Source organism: Oratosquilla oratoria, chromosome 19, assembly GCF_046742065.1.
Source record: "Oratosquilla oratoria isolate Oo_2021 chromosome 19, ASM4674206v1, whole genome shotgun sequence".
Lineage (NCBI taxonomy): Eukaryota > Metazoa > Arthropoda > Malacostraca > Stomatopoda > Squillidae > Oratosquilla > Oratosquilla oratoria.
Window position 1 is genome coordinate 18,924,389 of NC_134795.1, and position 19,478 is coordinate 18,943,866.

General features: G+C 36.5%; 1 protein-coding gene across 1 annotated transcript in view; it reads right to left on the reverse strand.

The window, feature by feature from the left end:
- The window catches only part of LOC143035558 (uncharacterized), a 32,904-nt gene that overhangs the window by 12,256 nt on the left and 1,170 nt on the right, over positions 1–19,478 (reverse strand). The window contains exons 3-7 of the mRNA XM_076202425.1: positions 18,442–18,527; positions 17,280–17,524; positions 15,914–15,953; positions 11,181–11,302; positions 5,014–5,082 (exon numbers count right to left, since the gene is read on the reverse strand). Of these exons, the coding sequence (XP_076058540.1) occupies positions 5,014–5,082; positions 11,181–11,302; positions 15,914–15,953; positions 17,280–17,524; positions 18,442–18,527 (562 nt within the window). The remainder of the gene's footprint in view (positions 1–5,013; positions 5,083–11,180; positions 11,303–15,913; positions 15,954–17,279; positions 17,525–18,441; positions 18,528–19,478) is intronic.

Genomic DNA, 19,478 nt, shown 5'->3' on the forward strand with positions numbered 1-19,478 from the left:
GACAATTTTGTTAATCTGTATATCATAGGACAAGTCGTTCGTGATAATTACTCCCAAATCTTTTTCGGATCCTACTTTCTTTACTTCTTTGGTTCCAATTGTATATTTTCCTGATATTCTGTTTTTGCTTTTTCCAAACTCCATTATGCTACACTTCTTAGTATTAAAGTCCACTTCCCATTTCTGACTCCAGTTCCATACCCTATTTAGGTCTTCTTGCAGTGCTTCACAGTCCTCATCAGTTTCTATTTTCCTTAGCAGTTTGGCGTCATCGGCAAAGAAGCTCATGTAGCAGTTCACGTCCTCATCCATGTCATTCATATAGATAGCAAACATTATTGGTGCCAGCACAGATCCTTGCGGTACTCCACTGATCACCTCTTTCCAGTCTGAATATTTTTCTCTGAGCACTACTCTCATCTTTCTACCAGTCAGAAAGTCCTCTATCCATTTTAGTAGGTTTCCCTGTATTCCTCCTATGTGTTCCAGTTTTTTTAGTAGTTTTCTGTGTGGTACTTTGTCAAAGGCTTTTTGCAAGTCTAGGAATGCACAATCAGCCCATCCATTTCTTTCTTGCACTATGTCTATTAGTCTTGAGTAAAAGCATATTAAGTTTGTGGAGCATGATCTTCCTTGTCTGAATCCGAATTGTCTTGGGTTTAATATGTCATTGTCTTCCAGATGTTTTACCCATCTATTCTTGATTATTTTCTCACAAATTTTGGCAATGGTGCTTGTTAGTGATACTGGCCTATAGTTGGTGGGTTCTTCTTTGTTTCCTCCTTTGTGTATTGGTACAATGTTAGCGTTTTTCCAGTCCTCGGGTATCTTTCCTTCTTTGAGTGAGCTGTTTATTAAGATGTGTATTTTTTCTGTTAGTTCTTCTTTGCACTCCTTTAGAATCCAATTTGCAATACCGTCCGGGCCATGTGATTTTCTGACATCCAGCCTTGATAAATGTTCTGATATTTCCTTTAGTGATGCTGTAAACTCATTCATGAGGGGAGATTTCTTGTTTTTGTCTATGTCACAATTCGGTATTTTCTCTCTGGTGAAAACAGATTTAAAGTGATTGTTCATGACTTCGGCCATCTCTAAATCTTCTGTGTATTCTATGTTTCCTTGGCATAGTTTCACCAATTCCTGTTTGTTTTTAAGTTTACCATTCACATACCGATAGAATAGTTTGGGTTGCTCTTTGCATTTGTCTATAATATCCTTCTCATGGTTCCTTTTCTCCTCTCTTCTCACATTAACATACTCATTTCTATAGTTAACATAAATTTGCCATTTGCTTTGTTTTTTGTCTTTTCTCCACTTTTTCCAAGCTTTGTCCCTTCTGTCTTTTGCCTCACTGCATCTTTTGTTGAACCAACATTTAATGTACTCTCTCTCTCGCTTTTGTCTTGGTACATGCCTGTTTACCCCTTCATTGTAGTTTTCCATCAATATATTCCATTTCTCTTCCACTGCTGTTTCTTCCCTGTAAAATATTTCCCAGTTTGCATTCCGGAAGAATGTCTTTAGTTTTGTAAAGTCTGTTTGTTGTACCTCAGTCTTCCTTTCCTATGCTTTTCGTTCCTCTCTATGTCTATTTCTTCCTTTAGTATAGTTTCGATGAGTACATGGTCACTCTTTCCAATTGGTGTCTCATACTGGACTTTATGCACTATTTCAGGCTCTGTTGTAAATATTAGATCTAGTTTCGATGGCTCTTCATTATTTCTGTACCTTGTGTTTTCATGGACCCATTGGGTCATTGTGTACTCCATGGTCATATCTAGCAGTACATTGCCCCACGAGTCATCTCCTCCTTGCACTGTCATGCTGTCCCAACAAATTTCTTTGCAATTGAAGTCCCCCATAACTACCAGATTACCCTTACCCATTAGTATCTCATTGAGTGATTTTCTTGTGTCATCTAGCATTTTTTTATGTTCAATTTCTTTCCAAGCGCTTGTTTTTGGAGGCACATAAGTCACCACAAACTTTCTACTTTTCATATTCTTGCCTTCGACTTTTATCATGATCAATTCAGCATTACCTTTGCCCTCTGCAATTTTTGTCACCTTTAGGTCTTTCTTGGCCAAGAACATGATTCCCCCTCCCTGTTTCTTGTCCCTGTTTTTTATCCAGTATATATATATATATATGTATAATATGTCTAGATATATATATGTATATATATATATATATGTATATATATGTGTATATATATATATGTATATATATATGTATATATATATGTGTATATATATATATGTATATATATATGTATATATATATATATATATGTATATATATATGTATATATATATATATATATGTATATATATATGTATATATATATATATATATATGTATATATATATATATATATATGTATATATATATGTATATATATATATATGTATATATATATGTATATATATATATATATATATATATAATATGTGTGTATATATATATATATATATATACATATCTATATATACATATCTATATATATCTATATCTATATATATATATATATATATGCTATATATATATATATATATATATATATATATATATATATATATATATATATATACATACAGCATTTTCCCTTTTACAAGGGAGATAGCAAATATCAAAGCAATAAAATTCACTCCCACCCATTTCATCCCCACATACTCCACTCCCATTTACCCTCTTCCCTCCCTCTTATTTTGGCTCCTCCTGGATGATGGATCATCAACGCATCTCGTCCACTTCCATGATTCAGAAGCAATGTAGCAAGACACAGCACATCCATAGCAAGGCTGCTTCATTTAATCACCAACCACCCTCTCAATCCCCTCATACAGAGAGAGAGAAGACAGGGAGAAATACCTTCAGGCTGCATCAAAATTTCATTCATACATAGTACCTTACCCCCCATCCTCACCCACTCCCTTCCATGCATCACAGCATCATTCATACACAACCATTCTCCACTCACTCCTATCTTCTGTCTTCTCCCTTCCTTCCTCAACAGACATTCCCCTCATTCCCAATGCCCATTTTACTCCATCCATCCATCTCATCCTAAGTTGCCCCCTCATGTTCTCTCCTTCCACCTCTGCCTGCCACACCTCTTTTACTAATTTTTCTTCACTCATTCTTTCCATGTGTCCAAACCATCCCAAAACTCTTTCATCAACCCTATCTCCCAACACCTCTTCCATCCCTGCTCTCTTCCTCACTTACTTGTTTCTCACTCTATCCAACCTAGTAACCCCTACAATACTTCTCAGGCATTTCATCTCAGACACATTTAAACTCTTCCTCTCCTATGTTTCATGTTTTTGCCCCATACAGTGCTGTCGGCACAATCACTCCTTCAAAAGACTGGGAAAATGCTAACATTGTACCAATACATAAAGGAGGAAACAAGTAAGAACCAACTAACTCTAGACCAGTCTCTCTAACAAGCACTATAACCAAAATTTATGAGAAAAATATCAAGAATAGATGGGTAAAACACCTGGAAGAAAATAATATAATAAACCCAAGACAATTTGGGTTCAGACAAGGAAGATCATATACCACAAACTTAATATGTTTTTACTCAAGACTAATAGATATAGTGCAAGAAAGGGATGGATGGGCTGATTGTGCTTTCATGAACTTACAAAAAGCTTTTGACAAGGTACCACACAAAAAAAATTATTCAAAAAACTGGAACATATAGGAGGGATTCAAGGGAACCTTCTAAAATGGATGGAGGACTTCCTGATTGGTAGAAAGATGAGAGTAGTACCGTATTTTCCGGCGTATAGTGCGCAACTTTTTTCCGTTGGAAGGACCAAAAAATGGGGGGTGCGCGTTATCCGGTGGTGCGCATTATCTACGTCCTACGATAAAAATTCTGCGGCTGTGTGTGTAATTTTTTTCACAACAACGTGACGATGTTGGCCGTCACAATGTCGGGACGGCACACTTCTCCGTGACGTTTCCGTGAGAACAAGAAGAACAGCCATGGTGACATGAAATAATACGACAGCATGGGATACCGTATATAAATATTTGGTATAGGTAGGTATCTATCGAATCTTATTTTTCATGTTTAAATAGGCCTAAACACCATGAAACATGATCAATATTCATGATGTTTGCCCATGTTCACAGCATCCTAGTTTGAATTTTTATGTTAGCTTTGTTGCTTCACTTTAGGTATGGTACAAATTCCGTTGTGGCCGTTCATAAACTCGTGTCAAACACCTGACTACAACACCCTCTTTTGGGAGTTATATTAACTAACCGTCACCTCGATGAGAGACTGTCCTATTTCACCACTGTCATTGCAGGTTCAAAGCTAAAACGAAACAGTCTGTAGTTTGTTTCAGTATTAAATAAAAAATGGTAAAGACGAATTATTTCCTCAAGATATAAAATGGACATTTTCTGTAAAAATCCCGATTTTTTTCTGTATATTTTACTTTCAATAAACTTTTTTTTAGATCATATTTCCTACAAACTATTTAAGCTACAAAGTAATAAGGGACCAACGCACAGCATGAGTCATATACCGGTACATGTAGTTCCGACTTTTTCATAGTTGTGTCCTGATTGATGCCTAAACTGACACTTAATTTAGTGACAAATCAACAGATTTCCCAGCGGTGGCTCTAGCCAATGAAAAATACTTCTCCATGTAACCTCGTTCACATGATATAAATACCGAGGTAAAACTGCGTTATAGACAAATGCGATCGGGCATGCGCGTTATACGTCGGTGCGCGCTATCTGTGTACTGAGATAACGAAGTGTATAGGTGCGCATTATAACCCAATGCGCATTTTAAGCCGGAAAATACGGTACTCGGAGAAAAATATTCAGGTTGGAAGGAGGTGATCAGTGGAGTTCTGCAAGGATCTGTATTGGCTCCAATAATGTTTGCTATTTATGTGAATGACATGGATGATGATGTTTCTTTTGAAAAAAAAAAGTGATCTTATAACTTGGATAAAGAAAGTTGATATTTTATACCTGTACTTTGTTGCGAGGGTTCTCTGTTAAGGCAAAACATAACTCCATGGTATCAATCAAACTCTCCTTCTGAAAAATGAAGTACAACAAATTAGTTTCGAAAATAATTTTGTTTAGGTATGTGAAAATAGATGAAAATAATTTTCTAGCCCTGACTCCATGCCCAGTATGTGAATAAAACCTCTATGTATTATCAACAATATTGTGTAATACTGGCTGAATGAGCTCCAATTACAGATGTCTTGAAGTAGATGCAGCCCATTAACATTATAATAGTTTATGTCTCAGAAAAGAAACTATATTTATCTATCTTTCTATCTATATATTATATATATATATATATATATATATATATACATATACACACACACACACACAATAGACAGCTGGAACAAGTTAGATGAGAAAGTAGTGTGTGCAAAAACAATACATGAATTTAAAAATAGTTTAGATAAAATGAGATATGAAAACGGTACCCCACGAGCATAGCTCCCCTTCCCGTAAAATACAACTAGGTGAAACTAGGTAAATATATATATATATATATATATATATATATATGTGTGTGTGTGTGTGTGTATATATATACTGTATATATATGTGTATATATATACTGTATATATATGTATATATATATATATATATATATATACACAGACGTTCCTCAACTTACGTTTTAGTTACATTCCGAACGTAAGTTGAAAATGAACGTAAGTTGTTACTGTACCATACATCCGTAAATTCTATTACCGTATCTTATAAAACACCCCTAAATCATTAATTATACACATAACATTGTAAAATTATAACATTAATTTCAAATAAGTTAAATTCAAGCAACATAAATTGAGATGGTGGAGGAGGAGGGGGAGGACGAGGAGGCAAGGCACGTTCAGTCTGTCGTCTGTGCCATGTAAACAATGGACGCAGCGTCATGCGTAAGTATCGTTTGAACTACGGAGAGTGCGCTAAACTAAAAAAATCACTCCATTTTTTTTTTTTTTTTTACATTTCTTTTTTAAAGTCAGTTCAAACGTAAAATCGAAAAAACGTAAAACGAATGAACGTAAGTAGAGGAGCATCTGTATACACACACACACACACACTTTCAACTGAATGGACGGTATGAACTGGTGTTCCAAAGAAAAAGGAAAAACTACGTGGATCACAGCATTCAGGAAGTGCCTATTGTATTTATAGGGAAGGGGAGTGCTCGTGAAATAGTAGGGAAGTGATAGGGAAGGAGAAGGGAAGGGATATTGAGGGAAATGGAAGGAAATGAGGAAGGGGAGGACTTAGTCCAAGAGTCTAGACGGCTGATAAACAAACGTCGAACGGACGACTTGGATTTAGATGAGGGGACTAACAAAATTGTAAAGATCAGAAACATAGATAAGAGCAGTTCAATGGAAGGTGAGGATGATAATTTCCAAGGATTTAATGAAAGGGCGGCGGATACCAACCTCCCCCGACTGGCAAAACTGGAGGAAAAACTTGAACAAATGTCTAACAACTGGGAAGTTAGGTTTGGCAAAATGACAAAAATTGCCGAGAGATTTGAAAAATTGGAAGAACTAGAGAAGGCGAATAAAAACTTAACTGATGAAATAGAAGACCTAAAAAGACAGTTAAGAGAAGTAAAGGTGGAGAATGAGGAATTGAAGAGGAATAGTAAAGAAAACAGAGATGTCATAACTAAAGAAGCTAAGAATTGGAAGACAACCCAAGAAGACAATAAAGTTTCATTCACTGACATAATCAAACAGCAATTGAAAAAACATACTGAAGACTTAGTTATAACATTGATGAGACAAAAGGAGAATATAGTAAGAGATTTAGCAGACAAAAAGAAATGTATGATTATATTAGGAATGGAAGAGAAACATAACCCAGATAGAACCTCAAGAATCAAAGAGGAAAATGAAAAAGTAAGCCAATTACTAGAATCAGTTCAGGAAGATGAACCAGAAATTATGAAGCAAATCGAAGAGAAATTTAGACTTGGAAAGTATAGCACAGATAAGACCAGACCAATTAAGATTAAATTCAGGTCACAAACGGTAGCAGAGAATATCTTATCCAAAACAGGGAAACTAGCAACAAGTGAACAATATAAAAAGGTATGGATAAAAAGGGAAATGAATAAAGAGGAAAGGGAAGAAGAAAAAATGAAAAGACTTAAAGCTAAGGAAAAAAACGAGAACAGAACGGAGTCAGAGAAAGAGAGATTCTATTGGAGAGCAGTGAATATGAAACTAAGGAAAGTCGACATACAAGAGAAAAACAAAAGGGAAACAGAGAACACAATGGAAGTGGCAGAAAAATAAGAGTATCTTACACAAATATAGATAGATTAATGGATTGAATGAGCTGAATGATTATTTGAAGGAAAAAGAACCAGACATAATGGGAATTGTAGAAACAAAATTAAAAGGTCCACTACCACCCAACAGTGTAGGACATGATGCATATAATTATTGGATTAGAAACAGAGAGACAAAGCAAGGGGGTGGAGTTATGTTCCTGACTAAGAAGGATATAAACGTGAAGTGTGTCACATATGGAAAGAATACAGTAGAGATGATTATTATTGAAATGGAAGACAGAGATAAGAAGAGCAGAAAGTTTGTGATAAATTATGTGCCCCCGAAAACAGCCTCATGGGAAGAGAGTGAACATAAAAGTATGTTAGAGGACACAAAGATAGCATTAAACAAGATAATGGAAGATGGAGGAAGAATAGTTATGATGGGCGACTTTAATTGCAAAGAAATCTGCTGGGAAGAGATGACAGTAAAGGGTGGAGACAGCTCATGGGGAAACGCTCTACTTGAGATGATTACTGACCATACAATGACACAATGGATACAGGAGAACACTAGGTATAGAAATGAAGAAGAGCCATCGAGACTAGACCTAATAATTACATCCGAACCCAGAATAGTGGACAAGATTGAATATAAAACACCAATAAGTAAAAGTGACCACATATTGATTGAACTGGAACTTAATGAAGAAAAATATATGAAAAGAAATGAACAATATAGAAAAGGAAGAATGATGTATGAAAAAACAAACTTTGATAAAATAAGAGAATTCTTTCAAAAAGAAAACTGGGAAGAAATATACAAAGAAGAAACAACAGTAGAAGAGAAATGGAATATTTTGACAAAAATTTACAAAAAAGGAGTGGAAAAGTATGTCCCAAGACAAAAACAAGAAAAAGAATATATAAAATACTGGTACAACAAAAGCTGTAGGGAGTTAAAAGACAAAAGAGACAAAGCCTGGACCAGATGGAAAAAAGACAGAAGACCTGAAAAATGGAAAATATATACCTGTTATAGAAATGAATATGTACAAACGTGCAGAGAGGAAAAGAGAAAATATGAAAAAGATGTCATAGAAAAGTGTAAAGATCAACCAAAACTATTCTACAGATATGTAAACAATAAACTGAAAAACAAACAAGATTTGGAGAAATTAAGACAAGGAGGAGTTGAATACACAGAGGAAATTGAAATGGCAGAAATTATGAACAAACATTTTAAATCAGTGTTTACAAGGGAGAACATACAACCTGAAGAGATCGAATGGAAAGAGAAAGTCCTCCTATGAAAGAAATAGAAGTAACAAAGAATGAAATATTGAAACACTTGAGTAATCTTGATGTCAGAAAATCACATGGACCAGATGAAATAGCAAACTGGATTTTGAAAGAATGCAGGAAAGAACTGACAGACATAATACATAGCATAATAAACAGTTCCTTGAAAGAAGGTAAAGTTCCAGAAGATTGGAAAAAAGCAAATATAGTACCTATATATAAAGGAAGAAATAAAGAAGACCCTAACAACTATAGGCCAGTCTCTCTAACAAGTACAATAGCAAAAATTTGTGAAAGAATTGTCAAAAGTAGATGGGTAAAATATTTAGAAAAAAAAACAACGTGCTAAATCCAAGGCAATTTGGATTCAGACAAGGACGATCATGCGTCACCAATTTAATATGTTTCTATTCAAGGCTAATAGATATAATACAAGAAAGAGATGGATGGGCTGATTGTGCATTTCTAGACCTAAAAAAAGCTTTTGACAAAGTACCACATAAGAAGTTGCTTAAGAAATTAGAAACTGAAGGAGGAATACAGGGCAAACTGCTAAATTGAATGGAAGACTTTTTGCAAGAAAGAAAAATGAGAGTAGTGATAAGAGACCAGCACTCAAAATGGGATGAAGTAATAAGCGGTGTTCCACAAGGAACAGTTCTGGCCCCAATAATGTTTGCTATATATATTAATGATATGGATGAAGGAATTGAAAGCTATATGAGCTTTTTTGCAGATGATGCAAAACTATTGAAAAAAGTGAACACGGAAGAAGATTGTGAATCACTACAAAGAGATCTAAATAAAGTACAGGAATGGAGTAGGAAGTGGGAGATGGAGTTCAATACAAAAAAGTGTAGTATAATGGAATTTGGAAAAAGTAAAAACAGAATAACAGGATCATATAAATTGGGAGAAGAAGGAATAAAAAAAGCCGAAAATGAAAAGGACCTGGGAGTCATTGTTATGAATAATATGTCACCTGAAAAACATATAAATAAGATTTTTGGAGAAACCTATAATTTAATAAGAACAATCAAAGTGGCATTTACATACCTGGATGAAGAAATGGTGAAGAAAATTCTAATCACTCTGATAAGACCAAGATTGGAATATGCAGCAACGATATGGTCACCAAGTGCAAAAAAATGCATAAAAAAACTTGAAAGAATACAAAGAGCAATTACAAAATTGGCACCAACACTCTCAAAACTATCATATGAAGAGAGACTAGCAAAACTTGAACTACAGACACTAGAGCAAAGAAGAGAGAGAGGAGATTTGATAGCTATTTACAGAATCATGAAAGGTATAGAAATTACTGATAGAGAGAATCTGATAAAATGGGATGACAGAAATACAAGAGGACATGGAAAGAAAATAAAAAAAGACAGCTATAGAAGAGATGTGAAAAAGAACAGCTTTCCTCATAGAGTAATAGACAGTTGGAACAAGTTAGATGAGAAAGTGGTGTGTGCAAAAACAATACATGAATTTAAAAATAGTTTAGATAAAATGAGATACGAAAATGGGACACCACGAGCATAGCTCCCCTTCCCGTAAAATACAACTAGGTAAATACAACTAGGTAAATACACAAGACCAAGATTGGAATATGCTGCAACGATGTGGTCACCTAGTACAAAAATAAATGTATAAAAAACTTGAAAGAATACAAAGAGCAATTACAAAATTGGCACCAACACTCTAAAAACTATCATATGAAGAGAGACTAGCAAAACTTGAACTACAGACACTAGAACAAGGAAGAGAGAGAGGAGATTTGATAGCTATTTACAGAATCATGAAAGACATAGAAATTATTGATAGAGAGAATCTGATAAAATGGGATGATAGAAATACAAGAGGGCACGGAAAGAAAATCAAGAAAGACAGCTATAGAAGAGATGTGAAAAAGAACAGCTTTCCTCACAGAATAATAGACAGTTGGAACAAGTTAGATGAGAAAGTGGTGTGTGCAAAAACAATACATGAATTTAAAAATAGTTTAGATAAAATGAGATATGAAGACGGGATACAACGAGCATAGCTCCCCTTCCCGTAAAATACAACTAGGTAAATACATATATATATATATATATATATATATATATATATATATATATATATATATATATATGTATATATATATATATATATATATATATATATATATATACATATATATATATATATATATATATATATATATATATATATATATGCATGGGTGTAATATCTTACCAAATATTCTTTTTTTCTCTCTCTCTCACAAAATGTCTTTTCTATTGCCAGTTTTGGTGAACGAAGATCCGTAACCTATGAACATGGTTTATGCACATTCGAAATATGTTTCTATACAGTCATCACACCTCTTCAAAAAATATTATTCAGTTACTCAATCAAGAAATAATACTTAGGAAATTTGTAGTAATGAGTTTCTAGATTGATTCCAAATTATAAAAGCAAGTACTGTACCTGTTATCTGAAAGCAAGTGAATGAGAGAGAAGGAAGAAGAGGATGTCTTTTTTTTTTCCCTTCTGAATTATTGTAGCTTACCACAGAACCAGTGGGCCATGAATCAAAAATGGAAGTGAAGTCCGACTCAGTTATTTTAGTGTCGTCATTGAATCCCATCTCCTTCATGAAGCACCAATAGAACACGTAATCTGTGATCTGATCTGTCAACATAAAAAAGACGGTATATATACCACATGCTCTGCTGCAGCTGTTGTTACAATAATGTGTGTAATCACTAGTCATATGCATTTTTAAACTGTCAAAAATTTAACTGTACTGGGGTACTATCTGCATGGTAACATGAGCAAGTACTTTAGGGAGTGTTATGGGAACCTCTACAAATCAGTGCCACACATCATTTGTTCATTTCAAGAATTAGAAGCTCTACTCATAGGCTGCTTTCACATCAAGGTGGCATGTCGCACGTGGCAGGTGGCAAGTGGAACGGTGATTTCAGTCCAAGGTAGCACGTCGTCACGTGTTTCAGGGTGGCAGTCCACTTCACAGTGCGAGTACTGAGGTGATGTTGTGTCATACAGACATTTGTATTTCTCCACAGATTATACAAATTTTATGTTAAAAGACAACTGTTTCCAACAAGGCTGTGCGTCCCTCTCATCATGCAGTGTTGTCACATGTGCTTGTGCAAATCTCTCTAGTCTCATGAAAACTAATCAACATGTGCCATGCATCCAAAAGTTTTCATTTTATTGTATCTATTGTTATTAAAATACTGTAATACTACATCATATAATGATAAGTTTGGAAGTGAAAGTTCCATTAGAATTTGGCATCACAGTCCAGGGAGGCAAGTAGTACACTTAAAAAAAAAAAAAAAAACGGACATAATCATTGTTGGAGTGGCATGCAAGTTGCACGTGGCTCATGCGACAGGTCACGCCACCTCGGTGAGAAAGGTTCCATAGATTTCCTAATGTTCGTTTTCAAGTGGCGTGCTACGTGCTATGCCAAGTGCGACGTACCATTCAACCAATTACTAGTCCAACTTAATAGGCTACCACTTATTCCGTGTAAAGCTAATTTAGTAATTAGTCTTTCGCGTGGGACGGTATCAAAAGCTTTTGCAAAGTCTAGATATATTAAATCTATATTGTTTCTTTTGTCATAATTCGAGATAACTGTGTTGTAGAATTCGAGTAAGTTAGTCACGCAAGAACGTTTCCGTCTGAAACCATGCTGGCTATCATTTATCAAACGGTTACTTTCTAAATGATGTTCGATAGCATCTCTGATGATAGTCTCCATTATTTTTCCTACGATTGAAGTCAAACTTATAGGCCTATAGTTATTTGGTTTCTTTTTGTCACCTTTTTTAAATATGGGAGTAACGTTAGCTAGTTTCCATTCTCTTGGGACATCTCCGGATATGATGGATTTCTTGAAAATAATTTCTAATGGAACAACAATCTCATTTTTCATTCCTTTAAGATTCTTGGATGACAACCGTCAGGCCCTGGTGTTTTATTAACTTTGAGTTTGTCTATACACCTTTTAATTTTTCTTTTGTTATATTTACCGTAGTGAGACTTTTCACAGGTTTCAGTTTGGAGTTCACTTTGAGGTGTTTCGTTTACGTATACCGAGCTTAAATAATTGTTTAAGATATTACACATTCCTTCATTTGAATATTCTCGGTCTTGCTTATATCCTTCACTCTGTGTGGGGACCATAGTATCTATCTACATATTAAGAGTTTTTCCCCCTTTTATAAAGGAGGTAGGCAAGTCAAAGGCATGTACCTACTCCCACCCATTACGCTCCCATCCACCACCCTTTCCTCATTCTCATCTTAGCTTCTCATGGATGACGGGCCACCCCTGTATCCCGCGTACTGTCCTGGGTCAGAAGTAATGTAGAAAGACACAGTACACCCACAGTAAGGCCACTTCACTTAATCGGTGGCCCCTCCCCTCTCCGTTCCTTCATGCAGAAAAAGAGAAGACAGGGAAAAAATCCCTTTGGGCTACGTCAAAATATAATTCATACGTAACCATTCCCTACCCCCCCCTATTTCCCGCCCTTTCTTCCTTGCATAACAGTGCCATCTATACACAGTCACTCTCCACTCATCTCTATCTCCTGCTTTTCTTTCAATCTATAATTTATCTCCACCTCCACTCCTCTCTTTCCTGCCACATGTGACCCCAAATACCTAAAGCTATCCACTTCCTTCAGCCTCTCTCATTTTAGACTTATTTCCAACTAACTGCCATCCTCTAACGTTGTACATCTCACTACCTTACTTTTACCCACATTTACCTTCAATTTTTTCCTATCGCATACCTTCCCAAACTCCGTCACTAGATTCCGTAATCCTTCCCCTGACATCCTGCCACAAGCTCAGTGTCGTCAGTAAACAACAACTGGCTCACCCCCCACTTTCCTCCATTTTCTTTAACCATCTCCAGTCCCCTGCCCATTGCCCTCGCCTTTACCTCCTCCACCACCCCACCCATGTACTCTTACACATTGAACAGCCACGGCGACACGACACATCCCTGACGAAGTCCCACCTTTACCTCAAATCACTCACTCTATTTCCCATTCTAACACAGACTCTACTACTCTCATAAAAGCTCTTGACTCCTCTTAACAGCTTTCTCTCAATCCCATATATCTGCAAAACTTCCCACAGATCCTACCCTGTCATAAGCCTTTTCCAAACCCATAAAGGCCCAAAAAGCATCCCTACCTTTTCCTAAAGTTTTCTCACACGTCTATCTTACTACAAACATCTCATCCACACAACCCCTACCTTTCCTAAATCCACTGTTCCTTGCCTATTACTTCCTCTGTTCCTCTCCTAATCCTCTCCATTAAAACTCTCTCATAAGCCTTTCCAACCACACTCAACAAAGTGATCCCCGTGAAACTACTAACATTTGTCCCCTTTTCCCTTGTAAAGTGGAACTATACAGGTATTCCTCCAGTCCTCCGACACTCTACCCTCCCTGAGACACACATTAAACAACCTCACCAGCCAGTCGACTATTACTGTAACTCCCTTCTTCAGACATTCTGCATGGCAACCATCTAGTCTAGGTCCCTGTTCTTATAATTTTCAGAGCTACTTGCACCTCATCTTTTCTTATCTATTTCTCCTCCATTTTCCTCATTCATCCCCGTCATTTTCTTAGCGCCTCCCACTTCTACCACCAATCCCTCCGTGTCCTCCATATTCAACAGCTCTCTAAAATACTTTGCCCATCTTTCCCTTGCAGCCTCTTTTTCCGTTAAAATCTACACCTCTCACCTTTCCTTCTCTACTTGACTCACCTCCCCTTCTTCTCTTGATTTGCTTCCAGAACATCTTTTTATTACTTTGAAAAAAAAAAAACTGTCATACTGCTTCCCCATTTTACATCTGATCTCCTTTTCACCTTTTTTTTATTCTCTCTCTCTCTCTATCTATCTATCTCTCTTTCTCTCTCTCTTTTATACCTGTCATACTTTTCTCTCATCCTACTTTGCAACCAGTCCTTGAATGCTCGTTTCTTCTCTTCAATTACCTTCTTCATTTCATCATCCTACCACTCACTGCTCTTCCTTCTATTTCCTGCCACCCTCCTTGTTCCGCATACCATCTTTGTACACCTTGTCACTGTCACTTCCTTGAAGGACCCCCCATTCCTCTTCCACACCTACTTCTACTCTATTCTTCACCACCTCCTATACTTCTGACAGCTTCTCCCTGTATCCCTACTCTTTTCCCTTCACATTTAAACATTTTACTTTAAGCATCTTCCATCCTTTTCCTCTTTTCCCACTTATCCTCCACTCTCAACTTATCTTCCTTAAAAAATCTGATAATCCCCCACTCTCTCCCCTAAGAACATAGACATCCAGAACTCTTCCTACTCTTTTACTGGATACCGCTACATAGTCCACTAATGCCTTATCAAACACCCTTCCATCCACCACCCTCTCCCATGTGTACTTATGCTTGATTTCCTTCCTAAACACTGTGTTAGCTATCATCAACTCTCTAAACTCATCTCCACCATTAACTCTCCACTATGATTCTTACCTGGCACTCCACACATCCCAATAACTCCATCTATTGATTCATCCCCTACTCTAGCACTGAGATCTCCCAATACCGCTAAAATAACTTTCCTCCCAAAACTCTCTATGTACTCATTAATATCTGTTCAAAAAAACCTCCCTTTCCTCTACACTTTTCTCACTACCAGGCCCATATGCGCTTACAAAGACCCACATCTCCCTTCCCATTTTTACCTTTATTCACATTAACCTTGAAAAAAAAAAAAATTCATTCCTTCACTCGCTTACTTATCTCCTCACTTACTAGGATAGCCACCCCTTCCTCTTCCTCTCCTCACTCCCGACACCCTCCCCACTACACTCACAAACTCAAAATCACCCCTCCCTTTCAATTTAGTTTCACTTAATGTCAACACGTCAATATTCCTTCTCACAAGAATTCTGCCTATCTCTTCCCTTTTACTCTCATCTGTACCACCCCCATGCACATTAAAAGACCCAAATCTTTGTGTTTTGGGTGGAAAACACCTCTCTGACCCTCTTAAGCCTTGACTTTTCACAGGAATGTACCGTACCATAGGGCTACAGAAAGTAGGATGCCTAGTCCCACACTCCGTCCCGTTTTAGCCGCCTTTACGACCCGAGTAGAAAGACTCGGTGGCAGTATTCTTTCTTCCCCCCACCAGGAAAAAATGGGACTATGTATAACAAGGATTTGAGTACAATATCAGAATAGGCTAACTTACCTTGGAACCAACCGTCATTTGTATTCTGTGTATCTTCAATCTGGAACAGAAAAAATAAATTTGTTTTTAAAGTCCACTGGTTAAGGAATAAAATAAGTCAAGCATAGTGTATGTATGGTACTAAGACAAAGGAAAAAATTGACACGTATTATCAGTTTTATATACTCTCACCATATCATTAGAATGAACCAGAAATGTGAACCAGAAAAAATCTTTGAATTATGAAAAAAATACAATAAATTCTAAGATTGTGTTATACAAATTACCATTTTAAAGAAGATAGGAGCTTGCAGGAAAATGAACAACAGCAGTTCGAATGGAATTTAAATGCCACGTACAGTAATGTCTAATTTTTTAAATTTCTCATTACAAGTCAAAACCTCATCGTGAGTTATAATGCAGCCCAATCTAATAGGAATTTGGATATAATGGACTCTAGATTGTCTGGCATATTTTTCATTACAATGGATCTTTCCCCCTACATCACTCATTTTATACTTCTGTACCTGCATGCTTAATTATAAGTAAAATGATACAAAAAAAAAATGGATAAGAACATTAGATATCACATAAAGTGACGCTATCATCATTCCATATGCATCCAGTCTTTTGCCCAAATCCACTTGTGAATTTCATCTTTTACATACCACCTTAAACTCAGTCTTCAGTCACTCCTCAGAATCAGCCATGAGTGCAATGTTATCCTCATCTGTAAATAACAACTGGCTCACTTTTCATATATTTTCATTCTCTCTCATCAGTTTCAAACTTGTGCCTAGCGCTCCTGCATATTTTCCCCTTACCACCCCAATCAACATCACACAACACTGATGTAATCTCACATTCATCTCAAATTGTTCAGTTTCTTCATTACTGGCCCTCACACATGCCTTCCTTCTCATGGACAAACTTCTGATCATCTCCAACTGATTTCCCACTATTTCACAGATTTGTGACATGTCCCAGAAAACTTCTCTGTCAACGTTGCCAAATGCCTGGCCACGCTTAAATGTCTGATCTCTTTATAACAGCAATAGTGAATAGATAAATAAAAAAATGAATGAATAAAAAAATAAATAAACCCTTTCATTATTATTATCATTATTATTATCATTATTATTACTATTATTATTTATATATATTTATTTATTCATATTTATTTATATATCTTATCTATTTATTTCATTTTTTATTTTAATTTGTTTCTATTTATTAATCTATATCTATCTATTCATTTATTCATCTATTCATTTATTTGTTTATTTATTTATTGCAAAAGCTGAAAAACACTACTGGGAAAGAGTGAGAAAAGGAAATTCTAAAGTTGGTCCACGAGTGCCTATTTGGAAGAGGAGACAATACTTACTTTACCATGACAGAAGTCTATTAGGTCAGAAACAGATTGCGGTACGGGATCGGAGCTACACTCCAACAAAGGCCTGAAGTCATCTGTTGAAGAAAACCATGACACTGGGTGATAAGGACATCCTTCTGGCCACTCCCAACGACGGGGGTTCCCAGTGCAGATCGATTTAAAGAAGTGATCGTGTCCATAGCCATGTCCGACATGATCCGTATGTCCCTTGCCCTTCTGATTAGGATGACCATCGGCTGCAAATTTTATAAATCAGTTTACAAACTACAATTTTTACTATACAGAATATTACTACAAACACTCGTACATATTTACATGTTGCTATGAGAGACATAAAAATGTTAATCAAAATATGTTTACATAACTACTAGTTTTAATGGGTGACAATTATTGATACAGGAAATTAATTATGGTACAAGTATATCCATAGAAAACGATTTCTTCAAGACGTGACCTTGCTACAGATACATATATTAGAAACATGTACATGGAATAAACTACCATGGTTTACATATGCATAGAGTGAAGTATATGTATATACATACATTGAAAGATTGAGGTAGAAAATGACAAAACGAGCATTGCAAACAGTAAACTATCGAAATAAATACCACAAGTGAGAGGGGAGCCTTGTCACAGCTTTTTCAAGTAGCCTACATGTGGACTAGCTAGGACAGCCCACCCGCTCGCGCGGCGGGATCGGTAGTTGTAGGAGGGGAAGAGATGTCTGCATGCATCAAAGTGAAAAAGGATAGTCGTGTATAAAAGAGAGCTATTGCCGCTTTTAGGGATATCTATTTCGTGGTGTCATGGCTTTGGAGGGGTGGGCAGGAGACTTGGGGTTGGAGGCTGGGATTAATATGTGTAACCGTGAGGTTACGTAGGAATATTTACTCTTCTTTTCCTCATCCAACAAAGAAAACGAGTATGAGACTTAGTCTTAGGGAAAGATAGAGCAATTGGAAATGATTTTAGTGGTAGGTAAACTGAAATTAGAAGATGTAGAATAGCTTGGAGTAGTCAGCATCTCCCGGGCACAGCATTATGTATAAGGCAATTTCGACGTGAGAAGGAAGCCGGCTAAATTTTTGAGTTTCGTGGATGCTCAAAATTTCCTGAAACTGAATCTTAGTTAATGGTGCTGACAACTCACCAGGAGATCCATGCGAGTGGCTCGGGATCGCTAACAAAGCCACCAACGCCATCAGGAAAACAGTCACTCGATCCATCTTGGGGATTCTGGATGGAGAAAGAATAGTTATCATAAGAGATTGCACATTACTCAGCATATGCAATTTTTGCTTCTCTGTCAAGAGAATAAAAGCAAAGGTTGACCATATCAAGAGGTTATGATAGATTTGAATAGATATCAGAAAAATAATCACTCAAACCATCCTTGATCATGGGTGGAGAAAGAATAGTTACCATAAGGAGATGATGTACATATGTACAAATATAACTCGCCTACTAACCAGAGTCATGCGGCACTCTTTTATGAAGACCAATCTAAGATAAAAATCACGTTTGAACCTATTTCCTCCTGTATATCACTTTCCTTCTCTCTTATTACCGCTATGATTTCACCTCTTCGGTGCGATATTGCCTCCAAAGACAGAGACGATGATCGTCGCCACGCAAATACTAAATGTTCGATTGCAAAACTAGAATTCTCACCCTGTCCCCTCTGAAGGAGGCTAGTAGAAAGAGGGGTAGAGGACGGGTGCTACATTTTATGGGTTAGGTGTTTACAAATAATATGGCCAGCAAGCGAGTGAGTTGCAAATGTTCGCTCTCCATTTTGTGTTTATAAACAATAGCCGGGGGCCCGCATGAATTGATGACTTAGTATTATTTGTAACCTAAGTGAGATATGCAGATATTTGAGATTGTTTGAGTAAACAATATTGCCATATAGACTTTTAACAACGAATCTGAGGATCTTGAATATAAAGGTAAAGGTTATGGGACCAAAGAAATCGCTACGTCACTGCAAAGCTCACGTAGGATCTTGCATACGTGCTCTCGGGGGATCCCGTGAGTGTACCTCAGAGAGCGCGCTGTATAAGAATTAACTCAAATGAGATACAGAAAGAAAAAGTCTATATTTCATTCTCCTGGACCGTAGATTATAATTAAATGGAGCTTGACAAAGCTTAGGGACCTTGGAAAGCAAGGTCATCTGGCTCGATC